The following is a 24,508-nucleotide window of genomic DNA, read 5'->3' as shown; positions in this document are numbered from 1 at the left end:
TCTACAGGCAGTGTACTCTTTAGAATAGAATACATTACTGTGACTTTTATTAATTTCCTCACAATCAAATAGCAGATGCATATATGGGTGACTATCTTTTGGGGTCAGGGTAAAGAGGCATGCTGTTTATATGTCAGATAACCACCTGAAATATATGACGGGCCATGTGTGTCATGACTTTCACCACAATCTAATACCAGAAGAATACACAGAAGGTGACTATATTTTTTAGGGGGAGTCAGGCACTGTTCTGCTATATGATCTCTGTATCCTCACAAGTGTTTGTTTTCTCAGTTTATTTTAAATTGCCATTGTGTCAGACACAAGTTATTTCTTCCATAAAGGAAAAACAATAAAACTACATTTTTTTTCTTACTCTTTTTTATTACTATTCAGGCCATCACTGGATCGGATCAAATGGTTGGAAAAAAGACCTAGAATCTACCTCAAGCATCTGTAAGCTCAGACCCCTGGCTTAATTTGATTATTTATTCCAGTTATTACAGTGCACTCTTGGACAATTAGTGTATGTTGAAAGAAAGCAGGATAGTAAGACAATTTCTTTCCTTAGTCATGTTTTTTGGTTCAGTCCATTAATGGATAAAATGATTGTAAAAAAAAAATACCCAACTCATAGCCCCTACAACCTCATGGCTAGCCCCCTCAGATACCCATTTTAATTCAGTTAATTTCAACACAGCCACTGCAGTAAAGTCTTGGCCAGTGTGTTGAAAGGAAGCAGGAAAAGCTGAAGAATAACACAAACTGAAAGAAATGGTGGGACAAAGGTGCTCAGGGTGGTGTGGGAAGGTCAGGATGGGGGCACTAGGAAGGAGTACTGTGAAATGTGTGCACTTTCGGGAGGGGGGAGTACTGTGAGCAGTGAGCAATGCCTTGCTACCCTTTGCCTAGACCTAAAGTGATATTTCACCTAAGGCCAGACCTGCAGAGTTATAAAGATTTTGCTAGGCAAACAAATTATACTAAAGTGCAGTCACATAATGTGGTTTCAGCACCAAACATCTAATATATATTAATTTTTCAGACTAAGGTATAAAACCTGAAGTGTACAGTCCCCTCTTAGTTCCTTAATTTCCCTTCCATGATGTCATAAGACAGAAGCAGAGAACTTTTGCGCAAAAGTAAAAATACAGGGAACCATCCTCAAGAAAAATAAATACATTCTGCAACAGAAATAGTATAATGCAAAGGTCTATTTCACGTATTTTACAGACTAAATTTGCTGTCTTTTTCTCAGTCTTGCCTTTGCCCTTCTAATTGCTTTTCCTGCTATCTACCTTAACTAGTAATGTCACGTCTTCCTCCTTCAGTGTTTCCTTATATTTCTCATTACCAGGCATTTTCCCTAACTTTGTTGCCACTCCACTTGGTAGATACATTGTTCTTTCTTTTTTGACATCCATGTTGATTTCACACAAAGATTTGCTGCTTCAGTGATGGCAGTTTTTATATATTCTCTCTGTTCATCTACACTGCCTAAATCCAGAACTTTCATTTTTGCTTGGCATGGCTGTAGCTATGCTGACTGTGATAGAACACTAGCTTACACTGTGCAATGTACAATTAATATTTAAAAGTACTGTATAATGTTGTTGATTGTTGGTACTTCAACACATCAACAGCTGGTTTGCCGTAAACAGTTTTTTTATACGTTTAATATTAACTTCAAGGTTGGGCAACTCAAAAAAAATGTTTTTTTTTTTTTTGAACTTTTCTTTTTATTCCAAGTTTGTCAAACCATGGAATTAGGGTATTCACTGACTGGAGTTATTGAGGATTTCTTTTTATTCCCAAGTTTGAGTGATCTTGGAATAAACACAGTGACTGGGGCACGGGGAAAAGCCCCACACTAGAGGGGTACAGGAAGAGTACTGTTAGTTGAGTGTATTATGGCATTGTGGTTTACAGCATTAGCTGTTAATATTCATCTTGATTATACAGGGGCTCTGTATAAACTCTTTTGTGGTCTACACTGCAATTTCTCATCTTCATCTAACCATAGTGCCCTAACTCCTCCTTGTCAAATCATTTCAGTCTGCCATGTTTACTACTTACTTCACAGACATGGGCTGCTAGACTACTCTTCCATGAAAGTTTCATTATTATTTTTTCACCTAAACTGTGGGCACGTGTATGCAATAACCTCTATATTTCATTTAGCTTGCTCCTTTCTTCCAACATTGCTAGAATAATTTCTGGGGACAGTGGTTTGATATCTCTAAAAACAGAGTACAAGTTGATTTTCTTACCTGGATGACCACATAACGTTGAGGATCTCGTGCCATTCTGCTGAAATCTGATACCAAATCTCGGAACTTGGGACGACAATCTGAATCTATCATCCAGCCTGAACAGGAAGACAGAAACTTGTTAATAAACACATTTTCTACACTGTGTCCTGCCTGTGTTTCTCAAACACTTCTTTACTGAAACATATGATAATAAATGTGGAAACCCTGATGCACTGTGTCTGGCTTGTTTAATCTATTAGAAAGATATGCAATGAAAGATTGTGGAAAGCAGTCTTAGATGTGCAGCCTGAATGGTGTACAATGCTATTTACTACAAATTATTTTTCAGTGCAGTGTTCACTGATTTTCTAACAAATAAATAGGAAGAGGAGTGCTTTCAAAGAAAGGAAACATTCCCACATACCATTTATGTCCGTCTCATAGCACTACCAATTGGGATCAAAATCCAAAAGCCAAACTCCTGCATAGCCACAAAACAAACAACACCAGAATTACCCAATCTAAAGACTTAAACCTTGCCTGAGATATAAACAGGACCTGCTAGAAAGACAGGTTAGTATCCTAGAGACTACCTCTTCTCTGGAACAGGCTCCCCTTCAATGTAAAGGAGAGTTCCTCCCTAACCCAATTCACCTGTAACTTCTACAAGTGGAAAGAGAACAGGAAATTCATCACTGGTTTGGCATCTATATGGGAGTGGTATATGTGCCCCTATTGGCCAGTGTGTGCCCGCCATAAAGCCCAGCAGCCCTGGGTCAATAAGCTACTGGCTGGCCGGTGTCTAGTTGCCCAGCCTGGGTTACCTGGGACAACTCTGTTGAGCGAAAGCTGGACATAAAACCAACCAACCTGCCAAACATAAACTGAGAATTGCTACGCTTTTTAATGTAGGTTCACTGACAGGACGCAGCTTGGAAGTGGATGACATGATGATGCGGAGGAGACTGGACATCCTATGCATCCAAGAGACGAGATGGAAGGGCAGTACATCAAAGTCACTTGGCTTGGGATCCAGAGTCTACAAATCAGATGGAGGGCAGGCTAGAAATGGTGTAGGAACTGTGGTGAAAGAGAGGCTTCAGAAGCCAGTAAGGGATATCATCAGAATTAATGACAGACTCATGGCAGTCAAACTCCAGTGTAATGACAGGGCAGTATTCATAATCCTAGCCTATGCCCCACAGCAGGGTTGTGATAGTGAGGAAAAGAGTGTACTCAGACATCAGTTGCAGGACCTACTAGATAAAGCAGGACAACATGAATTGGTGTTGATAATGGGTGACGTGAATGCACATATCGGGACAGACAGAACAGGATATGAGGACTGCCAGGGTCCGTATAGGTGGGGCAACAGGAATAAAGAAAAATAAGCCATTTTAGACTTCTGTCTGGCAAATGGCTTGATAGTAGCCAACACATGGTTCAAAAAGAGAAGGAGTGTCACAAGATCACATACAAGAGTAATCAACATGCTGCTCAGGTAGACGTCATCCTAGTAAGGAAAAGGCACTGGGGTCAAATCCATGATTGCAAAGTCATCCCCAGTGAAACAGTCGTCCCACAGCATAAACCCCTAGCTGATACAATCAGCTGCAAGCAGTGGTCAGAGAAGCCACTAAGGTCAACACAGACCAGGCTGAAGACCTGGAAGTTGACTGGAGAGAAAGTACAACAGTTCAAGGAAGTACTCAGGGCTCTAGCACCCCAAGAAGAGGAGGAAATAGGTGGAGTTGAAGAATAATGGCAGTGCCTAAAAACAGCATGTGTTAGGACTACAGAGAGGATATGTGGCCGGGCCAGGTATGGAAATAAGGTACATAAGGAAAGCTGGTGGTGGAATGCAGAAGTCCAGGAAGTCATCAAAAGAAAAAAGGAGTGCAGGAAGAAGTGGGAGACAGAAAAGACTGACCAGGCTAGGAAGGACTACTGGTTGGCTAACAAAGAAGCTAAAAAAGAAGTTGCAATAGCAAAGAACAGGGCATCGGAGGCACTGTACCAACTTCTGGAAAGTGACTCAGTAAGGGGCACAAAGAAACTATATCAGGTTGCAAGGCAAAGACAGAAAGATAAAGAAGATAGTCAGACACCCTTCATAAGGGATGCCAGCAACAACCTGCTCACCAGCACAGAGATCAAAGGCAGATGAAAGGAGTATTTCCAGCAGCTTATGAATGAAGAAAACCCCACAGAAGCTGTACTGCCCTAGAAACAGCCTATGACGAGAGAAGAAGAGGAGCCCACCCTAGAAGAAGTAAGAACAGCACTAAGGAGGATGAAGTCAGGGAAAGCAGCATGCTCAGATGAGGTCATAGCAGATATGATAAAGATGCTGGGTGAGATAGGGGAGAAGTGTCTCCTGAGGGTACTAATAGTAGCGTGGAGAGAAAGGCATATCCCAGATGACTGGAGAATAAGCATACTTGTGCCAGTGTACAAGAACAAAGGGGACATCCACAGCTGTGGGCAGTACAGAGGCATCAAACATCTATTACACCGCATGAAAGTTCTGGAGAGCGTGACTGATCAATGGATATGCAGAGTAGTAGAATTTAAGATGGGAGATGAGCAGTTTGGGTTCAGTTCAGGATGCAGCACAACTGACCTGATGTTTGCACTGAGACAGATACTTGAGAAGAAGCTAGAGATGAGGAGAGAGTCCAACTGGGCATTCCTAGACTTGGAGAAGGCATATGACATGGTCCCAAGAAAGCTGATCTGGACAGTACTGAAGTGGTTTGAAGTCCCAGAAACATTTGTAGAATTAGTGCAGGCTATGTACAAGGACCCAATGACTCAAGTACAAACAGTGTTCGGTCTCAAAGAGGGGTTCCCAGTGGGTATGGGCGTACATCACTGTTAATCTCTGAGCCCACTGCCGTTCATACTGGTGATAGACTCCAATAGCTAAGAGGTTGGAGGGGATGGATCAACAAAGCTGCTGTATGCAGATGATGTGGCAGTACAGGCATACTCTGAGCTAGAACGTCAGCACAGGATAGGAGAATGGAATGCAAATCTGAAGGCACATGGGATGAAACTAAGCACAGATAACACGGTGGTAATGGCAGCAAATTGGGGAAATCAGAAGATGCTGAGAATAGAGATAGAAGAGAAGATAGTGGAACAGGTAAACAGCTTCAAGTATCTGGGAGGAGTAGTTAAGGAGAAGGGTAGTCTAAATGAAGATGTCAAAGCTAGAATCAGAGGGGCTGCAGCCAACTGGCATAGAGTATCAGGTGTAGTTTATGACAGAAGAATGCCAAAGAAGCTAAAAAGTAAGGTGTAGAAGACAGTGGTGCGACCAGTATTACTGTATTGTACAGAAACCTGGGCAGTAAAGGCAGAACAGTTGAAGAAGCTAGAGGTGATGGAAATGAAGTGCCTGAGAAAGGTGATAGGATGCACACTTTGGGACAGACGAAGAAATGAGGACATAAGAGCAGAAGCCAAAGTAGCTCCAATTGCAGAAAAGATCAAAGAGAACAGATTACGGTGGTTTGGGCACATGTCTAGAAAAGCAGAAGATAATCTGGTGAGGAAGATATGGGACAGACAGGAAGAAGGTAAGAGGAGGTGAGGACGTCCAGCAAAGAGGTGGATGGATTGTGTGAAAGAAGATCTGCGACAGTCAGGCATGGGTTTTGAAGAAGGCAGGAGTGTGGCACTGAATCGAGAGAGGTGGCGATAGTTAACACGATACCCCGACCCCATGGAGAAAAATGGGAAAAAGGGGGCTGATGATGATGACTGGCATCTATATCTCTAATGGACACAGGCAGCCTGTAAATGGTTTCCCTCCAAGGCCCCTGCTTGTAAATGTTTCATCTCCCAAACCCCTTGCTTATTCTTCTCAAGGGTATCAGATCTTGTCAGAGTTTTAAGATGCAATGCTAGGCTTAAAAAAGCCCTAGTGATAGTTGGCCTAGTACACATCTAATAACCAATGAAGACTGTTACCATGATGGTACAAGATACATCTACGAAGGACTTGTCAACCAAAAGCATTCCACACAGGCAAAAAAAGAAAAAGAAGCTTAGTGAGGTGCCAAAAACAGGACTGAAAATTCAGTTGTATGCCACATGACAAAATTGCGCTGTTTGCTCAAACAAGATAGTTGATATAAAAACTTGAAAGGGTTCCCTCCACCTTCCCAGAGGTGCTGCACTTCAAATATGATTATATCAAACAAGAAATACTGCAGGAACACCACTTGCATGTGATGGTGTAGGCCCTCACAAACACACACATTCAAATTACCGTTTTAACAAAAAAAAAAAAAAAAAAAAATGATGTAATGCTTTTTAACATCTCCCTGGCTCAAATGTAAATTCCTTGCATATGTAAAACTTCTAAGTTTTACTGTCTTGGATTTGTTTGTGTCAGAATATCCATATTAAGTGAAACTCAATCTGATCTCATTTAGAAATATCTCCATGTATACAGTAACTCAATCAAGACGCACTGTTATGTTTCTCCATACCAACTCCATCTAAGTCTACCCAGAGCCTGACTAATGGGTTTCAGCCATCAATATGCAGACTATATGACTGCTGTTTTTTCATTAACGAATGTTCACAGTCTATGCTTTAGTATACATCTCCTCTTGACCCCTGGTTAACAGACTGTGGGGAGGGAACAGCCCCTCAAGTCTTAAAGCCAAGGTCTTACTTGTTTATTTTATTTTGAATTTGTTAACCAAGATGGAGCCCTGATCTACTTGGACCTTTTCCAGACTCAGCCTGGGAGCACTAAGTAACTTGTTCACACATGATTTATACCTGCCAAGCAACATCAAGGAATTATCCAAAACAGTAAACAAGCAGAATGTCATCTGAGTGAGTTTCCCTCACCACTCCTCTGCCTGAGAGTCCCAGAGAAGCTGCCTCTCTCTCTCAGTGATCACAACAACAAAAAGAACCAGAATCTGGATCAGGATAAGATTCAAAATGCCATTAAGACATGATCATACTCTGTACCAGCAAAACCAAGCCCACGATTCTGAGGTTAATCATGAAAGGATGAGAGTTGAATCTTTTAGCTCAAGGCAGTTTTAGACGCCTTAAAATGTAAAGGACAGATTAAGGGCCAAAGGAAGCCCAACCTTAAGATGCGAACACATTTTCGGGTGGGGGGATAGGGGATAAATCAGTTCTGTAACTCCAAAAACACTTTTGCTGATGAAATAGACATTAAAATCATCTTCCAAGCTAAAAATCTTAACACTAAATGATCCAAGCACTGAAGGGGATTTTGGTCAACCTTTCTGAAAGAGGCAAATTAATATAGCAGATGTATAACAATGTTACCAGGCAGCCATATTGCAGGAAAGTTGCTTCTTCCAGGAACAAGTACACTTTGCTTTTTCACTACAAAGTGACAAATGTGATCAGTAATTAGCAAGGCAACCACACTGCACATTTTTCTTCAGTATTCAGCACAATTGTTTTTACAGTTAAAAACTGCATTTTTTGAATGCCATTTTACATTCTTTCTTGGAATGTGTGTTCAGCCAATCAAGTAGCTTTCTAAGATGGGAATTATCAAAGGATGTCATCTGCAAATTAACCGCACTATTGTGGATATAAACTGTCACCAGGCTGAACTCCCAGCTTACAACCTATTCAAGTGGTCACTTCCAAGGCTTATGGCAAGTTGGTCTAATTTTTAACTAATCTCTGAGTGACTGCAGGCTGGATACAATCTAACAGAGGAGCACTCTGGCCTACGTCATAATACATACACATTTTTCTGCCAGTTAATACTCTGGACTTTATTAAGAATGTGGTCTGATTTCACTGAGGTACATTTTTTTATATATTTCCCACTCTTCTACAAGTACCCTATATCATTACAATAGGTTGCCACAGACTGGAATCAGAAAAAGAAAACTAGAAGCAATGTTAAAGTAGTAATGACTGATAAAAGAATGTGGTACATGAGTAAGAGGGAATATTTTGCTGAAATATGAGCATACAATGAATAAAAACTTGATGACTAACATGAGGTGAGAGCTGCCTATGAGCAAGCAATAATGCCCTCCAGGGTGTGGGAGTTAATTATACATTAACACACACCCTGGAGGCCATTAGTGCGTTTAGACAATGGGATCACTGTAAAATGAGAAGTTATGTACCTACCATAACGTTCCATGTTAGTTGTCTTCTCTCGCCTTCTTTCTTGCTGGATGGGTTCGGAGCCGATCCTCGGCTCCAACTCGGCCACTTACTAAAGCTCGAGAGCTAATTTTACCGGCTCGAGGCAACCCTATATCCCATGATGCTAGGCAATAACTCCCCAGATCTTGTTTGGAAGCTGAAAAACCTAGCATAGGTCAATAAAACAAAAATTCTCCAACTGGAAGGAGGAGGAAGAGGGATAAAAACCTCCAAGATAATTATTTACACTATATATATATATATATATATATATATATATATATATATATATATATCCTAGGACACCTAGATGGTGAAACAAGGGAATATAAGGACCCTTCAAAGAAGGGAAGATCTTCTCGGTCTGTCCAGGCTAGGGGGATGGTGGGTGGGATGCAAGAAAGAAGGCGAGAGAAGACAACTAACATGGAACGTTATGGTAGATACATAACTTCTCAATGTTAAGTTGTCAATCTCGCCTTCATTCTTGCTGGATGGGACCGCGTCCCTAGCACCTTCACCCCGGGTGGCTCACTGGAACAGACTCTTGAGAACGGTGGAACCAAATTTTGCTCTGTCCCTGGAGGCCATGTCCAATTTATAATGCGAAACAAAGGTATGAGGAGAGGCCCATGTGGCTGCCGCACAGATAGTGTCTATTGGTAGTCTAGCTTGAAAGGCTGTAGATGTAGCTAGTGCTCTAGTTGAATGGGCTTTTGGCTTAGAAGTTAATTCTCTGCCTCTGAGTTGATAAATAGATGTAATCACAGAAGACAGCCACCTAGATAGGGTTACCTTAGATACAGGAAGGCCTTTCTTATTTTCTGCATACGATAAAAACAGTTGATCAGACTTCCTTATTTGTTTAGTTCTATCCAAATAGTATTGGAGCTGGCGGGGAACATCTAGATAATGTAGCTTTTGCTCCGCTCTATTAGTATAGTTTGGGAAATAACTGGGAGATCAATTGATTGATCTAAATTTGTCTGCAAAGCCACCTTGGGTAAGAAGGATGGATTAGTCCTTAGAGAAACTCTGTCTTTATGGAAGATTAAGTAGGGAGGACGAATGCAGAGGGCATGAAGCGCAGATACTCTCCTAGCAGAAGTAATGGCAACTAGGAAGAGTGTCTTCCAGGAAAGAAATTTCAATGAACAAGAGACCGCAGGTTCAAAGGGGGGAAGAATCAAGGATGTTAAGACTAAATTAAGATCCCACTGAGGTGGAGGGTCTTTGATCGGAGGCTTAAGTAAAAATACACCTTTAAGGAAAGCTTTGCAAAGCTTATGGGACATGATGTTGTGGTCCGATAAGCCTATATGAAAATTCGATATGGCTGCCAACTGAACTTTTACTGTAGAGGCAGAAGACTCTGAATGAAAAATTTCGGCTAGGAAGTCTAAGACCGAATGAACTGGGGCAGTAAAGGGATCTATATTCCTTGTCTTTGCCCAGAAGGAGAAATGTTTCCATTTACTAGTGTAAATCCTTCTGGTGGAAGATTTAAGGGAAGCTACTATGATATCCCAGACGAGATTAGAAATCATAGGAAACCTGGCTAAAGACGGAAGTGGAGCAACCAAGCAGTGAGGTTGAGAGAATGTAGGGATTGGTGCAGCTGCCCCGACTGATGGGTCAAGAGATCTGGAGCTGGGTCCAGATGCCAAGGCTGTACCAAGAGATAACGATGTAGGAACGGAAACCATATCTGTCGAGGCCAATAAGGGGCAATGAGAATCAACTTGGCTCTCAAGGCAGTTGCTTTCTGAATTACTTGTGGGATTAGAGGAAAGGGTGGAAAGGCACAGAGAAGTCCCCGAGGCCAATCTTGGACTAGAGCGTCTCTGAGGGGATGGCCTGGAAGGGGGAAGAGGGTGAAGAAGTCGGGGCATTTGCTGTTTTGGGGTGTAGCAAAAAGATCGCAGCAAGGAAGGCCCCACTTCTGAAAAATCTCTTCCGCCACAGATTGTTTGAGAGACCACTCGTGCGGCATGAGTATGGCTCTGCTCAACCTGTCCTCTATGAAGTTTGACTTCCCGGGGATATGCGTTGCTATCAGAAACCACTGAGAGGAGATCGCCCATTGCCAAAGTCTGAGTGCCTCTCAACACAGGGGATAGGACTTAGTTCCGCCTTGCTTGTTGATGTACCAGACTATGGACATATTGTCCGTTTGACTTGTTAACCACAAACTTTAATCATACCTAATTATGGGAAATACATTCACAAGAAGAAATACACTTGTAGTAGTAAGGGTGTTGTGTACATAGGGATGTGTACCCAGTGTCCCTGTTTCTATATTGGCAAGACAATTGATGCCCTTAGGAGCAGAATGTACCAACACCTCTATGACATTAAAAAGGAGGATATGAAAAATGTATTGGCTAGTCATATTAAGAGTAATACAGGCCATAATTTTAGATTTTCAGTGCTTGATCAGGTTATTATGGGGGACAGAGGGGGTCCCCTTAATGACTATTTGGAAAACAGAGAACTTAGATGGCAGCTAAGAACTAATGCAGCACAGTTTCTAGGACTAAATACAAGTATTTCTATTAGTTCTGTTCTTAGGCTTAAAATGGAAGGTCATTAATGTTCAAAGACAATAGATATTGTTCCACATTTTACATCTTATATTTTACTTTGTACACTATATATTATAATTTAAAACACATAATTTGTGTTTCATAGGCTGTTTAAATGCTATATGAGATTTTATTTTTTATGAAAAACATTATTTATTCATTTGATAGGTTCATAGGTTCATACTAGGCTATCTGCCCTAGGGCATTTATAAGCCTAGCCAGAGTGTGTGTGGCTTTCACCACCCCTTAGGATGAGAATACTATACCCATTAGTTTGCTGTGCCTCTGTCCAGCAGTGACACAGAGATGATTCCCGGGGTAAACCTACGATCTCCCATCCACTCGTCAAGATTTCACTTGAACAGAGTCAGTGAGGGGCTCTGCCTCACATGGACTGGGATTCTGTTCCATAGTGTAGGGAGTCTCTGGGTGATGAATCTGTCCCTCCAGCACATCCTATTTATATCCGTGTTGAGGTTTAAGTCTCTTGCTCTCGTGGCTCTGGTGGATTTGGATTTTTGAGGTGGAGCATGTCCATTAATTCCGGGTTGGACATGGCCTTGTATGTCAGGCACAGATCACCTCTGAGCAGACGGTATGCGACTGAATAGAGCTGGAGTTTCTTCAGTCGGGCAGCGTATGACATATGTTTGAGCCCCTTTATCCTTTTGGTGAGGAACTTTTGGGGTCTTTCCAACTGCTGCAGGTGTCGGGTAAGGTACATTCCGAATGGGGCGTTGTACTTAATCATTGGTCTGATAAGTGAAGAGTACAGGGATACAATGACCTCTCCTGATCTGGATGTGAATCCCTTCATGATCAGGTGGGCAATGTAGAAGGTCTTCCTAACCACTTTGGCAATGTGAGTGTCAAAAGAGAGGCTACTGTCAACTTGGGTCCCCAGGTCCCTGATAACTTCTTCCATGTTTAATGGATTACCACCTATGTGGTAATTAGGGGTTACCTTGTTTTTCCCAAAGGGTATGACTATACATTATTTGGCATTTAGCTTAAGGCCATGGCTCTGGCACCAGTTATCCATTTCTATGAGACCTCTCTGGAGGATGTCTGTGTCTGATGGAGTGTCAATTATGGTGCCCACTTTGCAGTCATCTGAAAATTTTGTCAGCCACAATCCCCCTATGTTTGCCTGCACTTCAGAAAAATAAATGCTGAACAAGAGGGGGCCCAGGACTGAGCCCTGTGGGACACCGCTCGTGACCGGCTTAGAGTCTGACATGGCACCAGCAACTCTAACCCTGTGGGTTCTGTCCTTGAGCCAGTTTGCAACCCATCTTGTGACATATGGGTTTACATCTAAGCTGGTGAGCTTTTCTATGATGCCCGAGTGGGGTATTGTGTCGAACGCTTTTGCTAGGTCAAGGTAGGCTGTGTGAACTGCCTTACCCTCATCAATGGCCTTAGTGACTGTTTCGAAAAAGTCGACCAAGTTCAAGAGGCAGGATTTGCCCTTGACAAAGCCAAATTGGGTAGGATCCAGTGTCTGTAGGTCCCCAATGTCTTTATTTATGAGTTCCATTATGATCCTCTCCATAGCTTTGCAGACAAGGCTCGTCAAGCTTATGGGGCGGTAATTTCCAGGGTCCGTAGATGTAACAAAAGGGTTAAGCAATTAACTTATTTGTCAATTATGATGTCATCAATTTTATGAATGGGTAGGATATAAAATGAGTCAGTCTTGTATAGTTTTGTATGTGTTTGTTTGTATGGTATTCTGAAGACGTTTTTATTAAAAAAACGAAAGCGCTTAAATTTACACAGTGTGGATTCCGTCTTTCCTTTCTGAGGTCTTTGGCTTGGTTCCGTTTGAATTGCAATAGTTCCGAGGGGAAGAGAGTCGTGGAGGGCTTGCAACGTTAAAAGCACTGCTCTCATCTCTAGGACATTTATGTGCAGGTGGCGCTCGAACAGTTGCCAAGTGCTATGGACCATCCTGCCCTGAAAGTGCCCCCCCACCCGATCAGGGAGGCATCCGATGTCACCATGGTGACCGGGGGAGGAGGAACAAAAGGTCTGCCCTGATGGACTTGAGGGGACAATATCCACCAGGACAGATGACTTTTGCAAGTTCGAGTTATCATGATCTTGTGGTGTATGGGGAGTTGCTGAAAGGACCATTGGGTAAACAGCATCCACTAAAGAAGACGCATGTGAAAACGCGCAAGGGGAAGAAGTGTTATAGCGGCTGCCATAAGACCCAATACTTTCAGGACATACCTGGCCTGAATTTTGTCGCTCTGAAGAAGAACCTGGACATGATTTTGAATATCTAAGACTCTTTGGTCTGTTAACTTTGCTGAAAGTTGTACGGTGTTTAAGTTGGCGCCTATGAAGGTAATAGACTGACAAGGCGACAAGGCAGACTTTTAGAAATTTATAGAGATTCCTAGCCCTCTGCAAATGTGAATGGTGTAAGTTCTGGCTTGGAGACGTTGATGCCTGGTGGTGGCAGTGAGGAGCCAGTCGTCTAGATATGGAAACACCTGGAATCCTTGCCATCTCAGGTGAGCCGTAACCGCTGCCATACATTTGGTGAACACTCTGGGGGCTGTAGTGAGACCAAAGGGCAGGGCTCTGAATTGGTAGTGACTGGCCCCCAGCCAAAAGCGGAGAAACCTTCTGGAGCGCCTGTGAATTTTGATGTGATAGTACGCATCCTGAAGGTCCACTGAGCACATCCAATTGTCCTTGCCCAGAAAGGGCAGAATGGACTGAAGCGTGACCATCCGGAATCTTGTTCTCTTTACAAACTTGTTTAGTTTGCTGAGCTCTAATATTGGTCTCCAGTCCCCTGTCTTTTTCGGTACCAAAAATAACCTTGAGTAGATTCCGGATCCTAGTTGGTCTGCTGGGACTGGCTGGATGTCTCTTTTTGCTAGCATCTTTGATATTTCTGATACTGCTAGTTCCCTTAGACCGGGTGGAATGTCTGGAAGGGTTCCCGTTTGCTGAATTGGGGTTTGGATAAAAGGAATTTTGTAACCCTTGGATATGATTGACTGTACCCATTTGTCTTGAGTAAGGGAAAGCCAGGCTATTGGGTACAGCGACAATCTTCCCCCGACTGCCTCCGAAGGTGGACAATCGGGCAACATCTCAGGGATGCTGGAAGGGTTTGTCAGAGAGAGGCTCCCTGCTACCCTGGTTCTGCGGACCCCCTCTGCTCCTAGGGCGGCGGCTGTTGTTGTTACCCCCTCTGCCTCTGGGGGTAAATTGACCTCTTGCGTCAGGCGCGACTCCTTGAGATTTGCGGAACCACATTTTCCCACCCTTCTGACCCTTAGGGTATGGTCTTGAAGGGGTGGAGAAACGGACTCCTACGGCAGAAAAAGTCTTGCCATCTTGTTCGCATCTGGTCAAGGTGTCTTTCACTTGAGGTCCGAACAAAGCCGAACCATCAAAAGGGGAATTTGTGAAGGACGCCTTGAAAGGATCCGTGAAATTACACAGCTGCATCCAGGCATGACGCCTTAAGGCCACTCCTGTGCCTGCGGCCCTACTCGCTCCATCGGCTGCATATGAAATTAGACGCATGGAGGAGTTAACAATCGAGTTCAGGGTTCCAAGCTGTGAGTTTATTTTATCCTGGGACCCAGCAGCTGATGGATCCTGTAAGACTTCTCCCAACTCTTTGAGAATATCTCTCTGAAGGCGGGTGAAGTGACACAAGTAATTCAGCGACCGCATGGCAAAGGTCGCTGAAGAAAACATCTGCTTACCGTACCTATCCATGGTCCTAGAATCCTTATTAGGAGGATGGATAGGTACTGAAGAATCAGCTAGTTCCTTCTTGGTGGCTGCAGCCACCACCATGGCATCCGCCGGTACACCTTTTGTTAGGAATTGCTTGTCAACTGGTGCTGTGATGAATTTTGATGGCCTCCGAGGGGTGGGTTCCACCGAATCCGGGGCCGACCACGCCTTCCGAGCCACCACTTCCATAAGGGGGTCGAAAGGCAGAGAGACCCAGGAGGTGGAGGGTCGAGAACCAAACGCCTCCAGGTACACCGACTCGTCCTCGGAAGGATTAAGGGAAGACCAGTTCCCCCTCTGCTTCAGGATTTCTAGGATGTCTGAGAAAGAGACATCCTCAGAGGGGGACTTTGAGGATGCCTCCGACTCATCCAAGTCGGTGTCAGATGTAATGGACTCAGGGGAGTCCACATAATTCCTCTTACATGTCCTCTTACGTGGAGGCTCCGCTGACAGGTCAGGAGAAGCCTCGGAAGAGGAAGAAATTCATAGTGGGGAAACCTGAGGTGTTGGATCTCTGGGTCCGGGAGCAAGAGAGTGGGAAGAGACATCAGCAGGCACTGTAGTGGGAGGAGCTGATGGAGCTGACCGTTGACTATGCCCTGGGGCTAGTACGCTCCTCATCACCTCGAACGCCCCCCTATCAGAAAGGCCAGAGGGCCCCCGCTCCAAAGAGGTAGGAACCCCAGGCCGCACGGACAGGGAAGGCTCCGAAGCCGACGCTCTGAGAGGGAGAACGGGGTCGGACAATGGTCCAATGCCACGTGCCCCCTAGGAGCCGATGAGAGAGATCAGGCGCCCGGATCTGTCCAATGAAGGTATCAAGGAGGAGATCGGAGCGGAAGACGAAGGAGCTGAAGGGGGAGGTATTGGCTCCAAAGCCACAACAGTCACGGCTCCGAGGAGCTCCGGCTCCGAACTCTGAGGGAGAGTTGAAGGAGGAAATTTAGGTGGAGTCGTAATAGCTACCGTCTGATGAGACGGGCTAGAGATCATCTGGGCCAATGCCTGTGACTTTAACATCCTACTTATCACTCTCTCAAGGTCGGGATCTGAAAGTCTGGATGACCGAGAAGATCGGCTCCGATGGCTCCGCTCCGAGAGCAAGGGAGACCTCGGAGACGAATGGATGGACTCCAATGAAGGGGATCTTGACCTCTTCTTAGATGGAGCCAACGGAGCCGAGGACATGTCGGCTCCAGCCAGAGCCGACAGTGGAAGCATGGTCTCAGAGGTATCGGCACCGAGTGGTGCCGAGACCGGAATCTGTGACTGAACAGGATCGGCTCCAGCTGGAGCCGATCTAGACACAGACAAGGAGCCAGCCGCCAAAGGCTTAGTAGTTGGAGCCGACGGTTTTGCTGGTTTCGAGTGCCTCCCCGACACAGACTTAGTTGGGGAGCCCTCGGGCTTTAACAAGCCCCTCAGTATAAGTTTGTTCCTGCGCTCCTGCAGGACTCTTGGACTGAATGCATGACATACTGAACAAGTGTCCTGCAGGTGCAGGGGTCCCAGGCAGTAAACACAAGAAGTGTGACCGTCTGTCAGAGACATTTTCTGACAGCACGAGCCACACTTCTTAAAGCCTGAGACCTTAACCTCTTTAGGTTCCTTCGACATAACAGTGTCGAGGGTTCCCAAAAGTAACAAAAACAACAAACACACACACATGCACACACACTCTTAAATTATAAATTAACAATAAATTGTTAATAGGGATACTGACACACCCAAACACTCACAGGATCCCTAAGAAAAAATAGGAAAGGGGCAGGCTTAAGGCCTAACCTAAGTGGAAGGGTGGGATATAAGGAATAAAGAGGGAAGGTATGTAAAAAGTAATAAAGTTAAGGGTAGTTACTCACTAAGAAAGAAATAACTATAAATTAACTCAGAAAAGGGTGACTGAACTATCAATATGTAAGACTTACCAGGAGCCGGTAAAAAAACACACCTCGCAAGCGAAAGTGGCAAACGAGATCTGGGGAGTTATTGCCTAGCATCATGGGATATAGGGTTGCCTCGAGCTCTGCTTCGAGCTTTAGTAAGTGGCCGAACCCATCCAGCAAGAATGAAGGCGAGATTGACAACTTAACATTTGTTGTTTTACTTGCTTATTTATTTTTTTAAGTACTACATTATTTTTATTATATATTTTTAATGTAAAATAGTTTATCCTACTGTTTCAAACTTGCAGTAGTAAATGGTGTTGGACGAAGCATTTTACATCAAATATATATACAGCCCATTCTCTCTCCCACACACACATACACAGTCTCTTCTGCTTTCACACACATTCACTCACACAAGTTCTGTCTCACGCTCTTTCTCAAACTCTCACAGTCTCCAGCTGCTTTCATACACACATTCAGTCTCATTCTCTCGATCTCTCTCACAGGCAGTGTCCTCTGCTTACATACATGCATTCACTCACACAGCACTCTCGCTTTCTCTCTCACTCTCTCTCTGTCTCACACACACACACACACACACACACACACACACACACACACACACACACACACACACACACAGTCTTTCTGCTTTCATACACCCATTCACACACACACATGCAGACAGAAACACACCATCGCTCGCTCACTCTCTCTCTCTCACTTACATACATGCATACACTCTCACACACACGCTGCATTTTCTTTTTTTTTTTTTCTCTTTTTATTTTACACTCACTAAACAGCAAAAGCGCTGCTTAGCGAGTGTAAATAAAGTACAGTTGTGTACACTTATCATAAATGTAGATGTTCGAGTGTATTCACTGTTGCAGTCATTATTACACTTGGGGTTATTCTGCTGGCAGGCTACCCTCAGTCGGCCTGAATTCCAAAGTCTAGGTCTGGCGTCGGTTGCTGTCGCCTCTTCCCTGACGTCAGTGCACCAGGGGTATAAAAGATGCAGCCGACGCCATTTTCTTCAGGTTTTCTTGCCCCAGATGTCAGGCGCCCCCAAAAGGGTAGGCTGAAAATATGCCAATAAAACATGCATGCACCAAAATATATATTATACCTTCATCTACAAGCAAATACACCACATAGGTTGTATAGATTAGAGAAGTGCAGGTAAGTTCCAGCAAAGATAAGGGGGATGATGGGTGGGTAACCTGGACTGCAACAGTGAATACACTCTAACATCTATATTTATGGTAAGTGTACACAACTGTACTATGTTCTTCGTGTTTCACTGTTGCAGTCATTACACTTGGGTTGAATCCCAAAGCTATGGTTGGGAGGCTGGAGCTAAATAGCATTAGGAGCGGCTATGAGGCCCTGCAAAACTGCAGTGGCAAAACCTGCCCTGGATTTAGAGTAGAGTGGTAAATGATAGTGCTTTGTAAAGGTGTGCACTGAACTCCAGGTAGCAGCCTCTAAAATGTCTTTGTTTGGTACTCCCCTGAGGAAGGCTGCTGAAGTGGCTGCTGCTCTGGTTGAATGTGGCCTAATGCCCTTAGGCACTGGATTGCCATGTTGTGAATAGCAGAAACGAATGCAGTGGCCTATCCATTTTGAAATAGTCTGTTTAGAGATAGCCTTTCCTTGTGATCCTGCAGCATATGCCACTAGTAGTTGCTCAGTCTTTCTCTAAGCTTTGGTTCCGTTCAAGTAGAAGCATAGCTGTCTGTGCATGTCCAAAGAATGCAGAATTCTCTCCCCCTTATTCTGTGGGTTAGGATAAAAAGTGGGCATATGAATAGTTTGGTTAAGGGCCACACTGGACACTACCTTAGGCATAAATGTCGGGTTTGTTCTCAGAGAAACCCTGTCTGGATAAAAAATTATAAAGGGTTCCACAGCCATAAGTGCCTGTAGCTCTGAGACTCGTCTTGCAGAGGTTATCGCTAGCAGCAGAGGTGTTTTCCAAGATAAAAACTTTATATCAGCCATAGCGGCTGGCTCAAAAGGAGGCAGGGTGAGTTTTTCCAAAACATAATTGAGGTCCCATGCAGGTATTGGTGATCTCCTTGGAGGCCTTAAGTTTTTGGCTCCTCTGAGGTACTGTCTTAACAAAGGATGAGAAAAGATTGGTGGCTCTGTATTGTAATGAGCCAAAATGGCAGAGGCATGAATTTAATTGATGAAAAGGATAGGCCTTTGTCCAGCATCTCAGTATTGCAAAATCTGAGGAATATTTAGTACAGCTGTGTCAATTCCTTGTGCCTTAATCCAGGCACAGAATCTCTTCCATTTTCCAGCGTAAGATTTTCTGGTACTAGACCTTCTGGCCTCCAAAATGACATCCATCACAGCTTTAGTGAGAGGTGCATTTTGTATGACTACATTATCCGCCATGCTGCCAGATTTAAGGTCTTGAGTTGGCTGTGCAGGATCTAATTGTTTTATTGGGACAGTAGATGAGGTATTTGAGGCAAGATCCAATCTGGGTTTTGAGGCAAGTTCCTCAGGACTGGATACCAGTACTGGCGGGGCCTGTCTGGGGCAATCAGTATCATCTTTGGCTTCTCTTGTCTGACCTTTAGGAGTACCTTGGGGAGGCGAGGCAGTGGAGGAAAGGCATATACTGCTAAGTTTCTCCAGCTGAAAGATAGGGCGTCCACTTTCCATGCTTGTCTGTGATAAGTCCTTGTGCAGAATCTTTTTAGTTGGTAGTTGTGAGGAGAGGCAAATAGATCTATATACGGGCATCCCCATTTCCTTGTTATCATGCTGAAGACTTGTGGATCCAATTTGGAGATCCATGAGGTTTCTGCTTAGTTCGTCTGCCAGAGTATTTATCTTTCCTGGCAGGAATTGTGCCTGCAGATGTACTTGGTAAGTCAATGCTGTGTCCCGCAAAGTCATGGTTAGTCTGCAAAGGGGGTAAGAATGAGTGCCTCCCTGCTTGTTTATATACCACATGACCATGGTGTTGTCTGTCTTTATCAGTAGTTGTCCCGGATGAAGTAGGTCCTTGAAGGCTGTCAGGGCATTCTGAACAGCTAACATCTCTTTTTGATTGATATGCAGATGCATTTGGTTTGTGGACCATGTGCCTTGAATACATCTTCCTGCCATGTGGGCCCCTCAGGCATAATCTGATGCATCTGTTGTTAATGTCTGCTTGGCTGGGGGTAAAGTGAATGGCTGTCCCTTGTTCTGGTGACAAGCCTTTGCCCACCATCGAAACTCCTGCTGCAGGCAGGGAATGAGGGTAATTATTGTTTCCAGACTGTGGCAATGTTGAGCCCAAACACTTTTTAGATACCATTGAAGTTTCCTCATATGCAGTCACGCATATGGAATTAGTAGAATGCAGGATGCCATGAAGCCCAAAGCCTGCAGATTTTTTCTTGCAGATAAATGGGCCTTTGTTGCCAACAGTTTGAAATATGTAGTCAGTTGCCTTTGTTTGTCTGGCATGAGATAAGCCATCTGGGCAGTTGTATTTAAGCTTGCACCCAGGAATATTATCTCTTGAGAGGGTATTAGTTTTGATTTCTTTTCGCTGACTGTGTACCCTAGGCCTGTTAGAAATCTCTTTACAAATGCCAGATGCTGTAGTAGAATGTCCTTGTTCTCTGCTTGAATGAAGCAGTCATCCAAGTAAGGATATATTTGTATTCCTCTTTGTCTGCAGAATGCAATTACTGTTGCCAGGCACTTTGTGAAGGCCCTGGGTCAGTAGATAAGCCAAAGGGCAGTGCAGAGAATTGGTAGTGCATTCAGCCAGCTTTGAATCTGAGGTATCTTCTGCATGTTTGTCTGATTGGGACATGCAGGTATGCCTCTTTTAGGTCTAAAGTCACAAGCCAAGCCTTCTTGCCCAGCATGGGCAGAAGCTGCTGCAGAGTCAACATTTTGAATTTTGGTATAACCAGATATGTGTTTAGAATAGATAGGTCCACTATTGGTCTCCAGGTCTTGTCCTTTCTTGGTACCTAGAACAGTCTTGAATAAAATACTTGTTCATGCTCTTGCCCTGGTACTTGCTGAATGGCCCTCATGTCCATGAGGGATGAGACTTGTTTTTGTGCCTCTGCCCATTGATGTTTTGGCAGGTCTGGCCAGACGTTTGTCCTTGGCAGGGTATGGAAGTGAAACTTGTAGCCTTGTGACACTATGTCTAGGGCCCATTTGTCCTGGGTTATTATGTGCCAATTATGAGAGAAAATTGCTAGTTTTCCCCCTAAAGGTGCTGCCAGAAGATAAGTGCTTGGTGCAGGCAGGGGGGAAGTCATTGGGACTGTTTCCTGTATGGCTGTGATTTGTCTTCTCCACTTTTGGAGGTAGAAGCACCCCATTGTTTAGACCTGTACGAACCTTGGGGCTGGGATCTGCCTCTTGGGCGTCTGTATCTGCCCCTTTGTGGTCTGTCTGACACTGGAAAGGACCAATTCTTTGTAGGCCAGTGTCTGCTAAATCTTGGAGGTTGTACCTGTAAGAAATCTTTAACCATTTGCATAGATTTAGCTTTGTCCTCCATTTTCTTTAACACCTCTTCTGCTTTAACACCAAACAAGGTATCATGCTGTAATGGAGCATCTAATAATTTTACTTTAACATGGTCAGGTAGATTTTGTTCCTTTAACCAAGCATGTCTCCTGATGACAGAACCCGTAACAGCGGCCCTGCAGGAGGCCTCCAAAGAATCAAACCACTTTGCAAAGTATGCTTTCCAACTTTTTCAGCGGCATGCAATAAATCCTGCATTTCTTTGTTTTCTGCACATTAAGAATTTATCAACATTTTCTGTTTAAGCAGTGACATAATATATTGCTGATATTTGAGCATATGAAACTGACAATTTAAGAAGTGTAAATCTTTTTCCCCCATCTGCCCAATGCCCTAGAATCCCTGTCAGAGGGGGTAGGGTTTTTTGCAGTGGAAGCCTTGACCCCTTTGGGACCCTGAGAGATAGTTTCTGGGTCAGCAGCAGGGTTTTTGAAAAGGAATTTATGAGAGTCAGGAACCCTGTAGTAGCTGTCCAGCTTAACAGGAGCTGGAGGTAAGGAGTCAGGGGTCAGACTGGACTCTGAAAATACATCATCTACAATGTCTAACAGGTGGAATAGCTAGGGGCCTGTGTTGTGGGAGTAAAAGGAAGTCTCTGAGCCTTTTCTTAGATTCTGAATAATCTTGGCTTTCCCAATGGAAATGCTCCCACATGGTATGCAAAGTTTCCCCAAAAGAGTAATCCTCAGGAGGAGAGGCTGAAGGGATAGATTCTTCAGTATCAGAATCCTCATAGGGAGGAAACGAGTATTCCTGATCAAAAGAGGAATCAGATCAAATGGAAATCTGATCTGAAGATTCATATTCAGTCTCTTGCCTAGGCCTTTTATCGGGAGGGGGATGGGAACCCCTGATCAAAGTAATTAAGTCTTTGGCCATTTTGAGCATCTGTTTTTTGGGCATGGAGGCCTGTCCATGAGGCTGTTGTACTTGTTTCTTTGTCTTTAAAGGTACTTTAGTCTTTGCCTTTGTAGCTGGAGTCGTTTTAATGTATAATTGAGTAGGTGTGAAAACACCCTCAGAAGCCGATGCCTGCTCAGCGGCTCCAGACCCATCTGAGGGAATAGTCTCCGAAGGTCCAATACCTTGAGCTTCCAGAGGCCTAGTCAACTCCACGTGGGAATCTGTAGTGGCCTGCGGGTCCAAAGTAGTGGCGTCAGGGGCTGCGAAGGCGCCTCACTGAGAACCGGCGACTGGCTTAGAGGAAGCCTCGTCGTTGGTTTTGGACTTCGGATGCCTATCCTTTTCCTTTTCTTTGTGTTTCTTGTGAATTCCGGTAGCCGGACGGCTATCCGATGACATCGTGTAATTAAATCTTCTGCCAAAATAGTGAAATGCAAAATCGTACCAACGCTTAATAGTGCATTGGTTAAATCTAGCACAAAACTAGCAACGTCGTGGTCAGGGTCTAGGCAAGGAATACAGTAAGAATGATAGTCCTTATGAGGTATTTGCTTCCCACAAGAAATAAAATTATTAACTTTTTCTGACATCGGTCTGGAGCAAGAAAAAAGGTTTCCCCAACGGGGTACTTAGCTTTTAATGAAGACTTTGGATCTGAAATTCGAACATGAAAATCTCAGGAGTCAGCCGACCGGCACTTGCAAAGTGCTTCTGCTTCGGGCACCGCACGGCAAGAAAGACTGAAGAAAATGGCGCCGGCTGCATCTTTTATACTCCTGGCGCACTGATGTCAGGGAAGAGGTGACAGCAACCGACGCTGGACCTAGACTTTGGAATTCAGGCCGACTGAGGGTAGCCTGCCAGCAGGATAACCCCAAGTGTAATGACTGCAACAGTGAAACATGAAGAACATCGGCTCGCTCACTCTCAGTGACATGCACGCATACGCTCACACACAGACACACACATACATTTTTGTCTTCTTTTTTATATTTTACATGTGCTAAACAGCAAAAATGCTGCTTAGTGAGGGCAAATTAGTGGCGTCCGTTCCGTTTCCAAAGTCCAAGCTCCACGGCAGCTTGATAAGCTGCTATGAAGCGGCGGACTCATTTTTCACCAGGCATTAATACCCTGCTGGAAAATGCTCGTTCTCCAATCAGGGTATTGATGTACAGTTTGCCCATTGTCTAAGTTGTACTAATACAAACCAAATAAAGGATACAAATTTCCAACAGATATACTATTCAGGGGAGAAAGGAGGATGTGTCACCTTTTCTGAGTATGATAATCAAGCATGAGGATTGCAGAAAAGACGGCATTAAAAATACAGATGGAATACTAGAGTTACAACAAGATGAAACTATGGAGAGTATAGTAAAAAAATTTCAAACATTTATTCCAAACAAAATATAAGTAGCAGATTATGGAAAGTGAAACAAGTCTCACCTACAGACAATGATTTAGAATAACAATATAATTACAGAACTGAAAATGTTTTAGGTAAAGTCTTTTTCTGATACTTCTCCTGGTTCGGATGGGATTTGTTATGAATTTTATCAAAATATGGCTATATTTAAACAAAAACTATATTATGTTTAAAATGAATCGCTAACTTATGGGTTGCAAGCAAAAGAGATTTGTCAGGGTGTGATTAAGCTTATTTTTTATAAAATAAGGGAGAGACATATGTCATTACAAAATTGGAGCACTATTACATTAAGTAATACAGACTATAATTTTTTTTTAATCTTACAGGTAGGAGTAAGTCATGTCTTAAAAAAGTTTACTATAAAGGAATGCCTTGTGTTAAAACAAACAAAAAAATGTCAAGGATATGATGGCTAATAAGAGAAATGGCAGATTCTGTTCATAGATATATAAGTGGAATATGTCTTGATTTGCAATGCTGACAAAGCATTTGATTCTACTGATTACGATGGCTCATGGAAAATATTGAAAAGTTATAATATCAATGATACAATCAGAAATGTTATGCAAAGTGCTTATAGGGCTAAAAAATCCTAGTTACTGGTTGGTTAAATAAGGACATAAATATAAATAAAGGGGTAAAACAAGATTGCCATTGAGTGGTATTTTATTTAGTGTGATCATGAATATTGCTCTTATGGAATATGACTATACTGTTAAAACTGCAAAGTGGAAAATACTAGACAATTTACCCTTTCCTTTAAGCTTAGTGTATGCTGATGGTCTCAATGTCATTACAAACATCAAAAAAATTTGGATGGAAAAAATGTTGCCAGCAGTCTAGTTAAGTTATCTCTGAACAAAATAAAATGCAAATCATAAGGAGAAAATGACATTATACAAAATGACAACTTCAGACTAT

General features: G+C 43.5%; 1 protein-coding gene across 1 annotated transcript in view; it reads right to left on the bottom strand.

Moving 5' to 3' along the window:
- ERBB2 (erb-b2 receptor tyrosine kinase 2) overlaps positions 1-24,508 on the bottom strand; it is a 2,110,185-nt gene that overhangs the window by 164,934 nt on the left and 1,920,743 nt on the right. The window contains exon 25 of the mRNA XM_044071955.1: positions 2,271-2,368. Coding sequence (XP_043927890.1) covers positions 2,271-2,368 — 98 coding nt within the window. The remainder of the gene's footprint in view (positions 1-2,270; positions 2,369-24,508) is intronic.

This window comes from Protopterus annectens, chromosome 5.part0, assembly GCF_019279795.1.
Source record: "Protopterus annectens isolate FY-2018-M chromosome 5.part0, PAN1.0, whole genome shotgun sequence".
In the NCBI taxonomy this organism is placed as follows: domain Eukaryota; kingdom Metazoa; phylum Chordata; order Ceratodontiformes; family Protopteridae; genus Protopterus; species Protopterus annectens.
The sequence above is the reverse complement of the archived record's forward strand: the minus strand, read 5'-3'. Positions and strand labels throughout refer to the sequence as shown.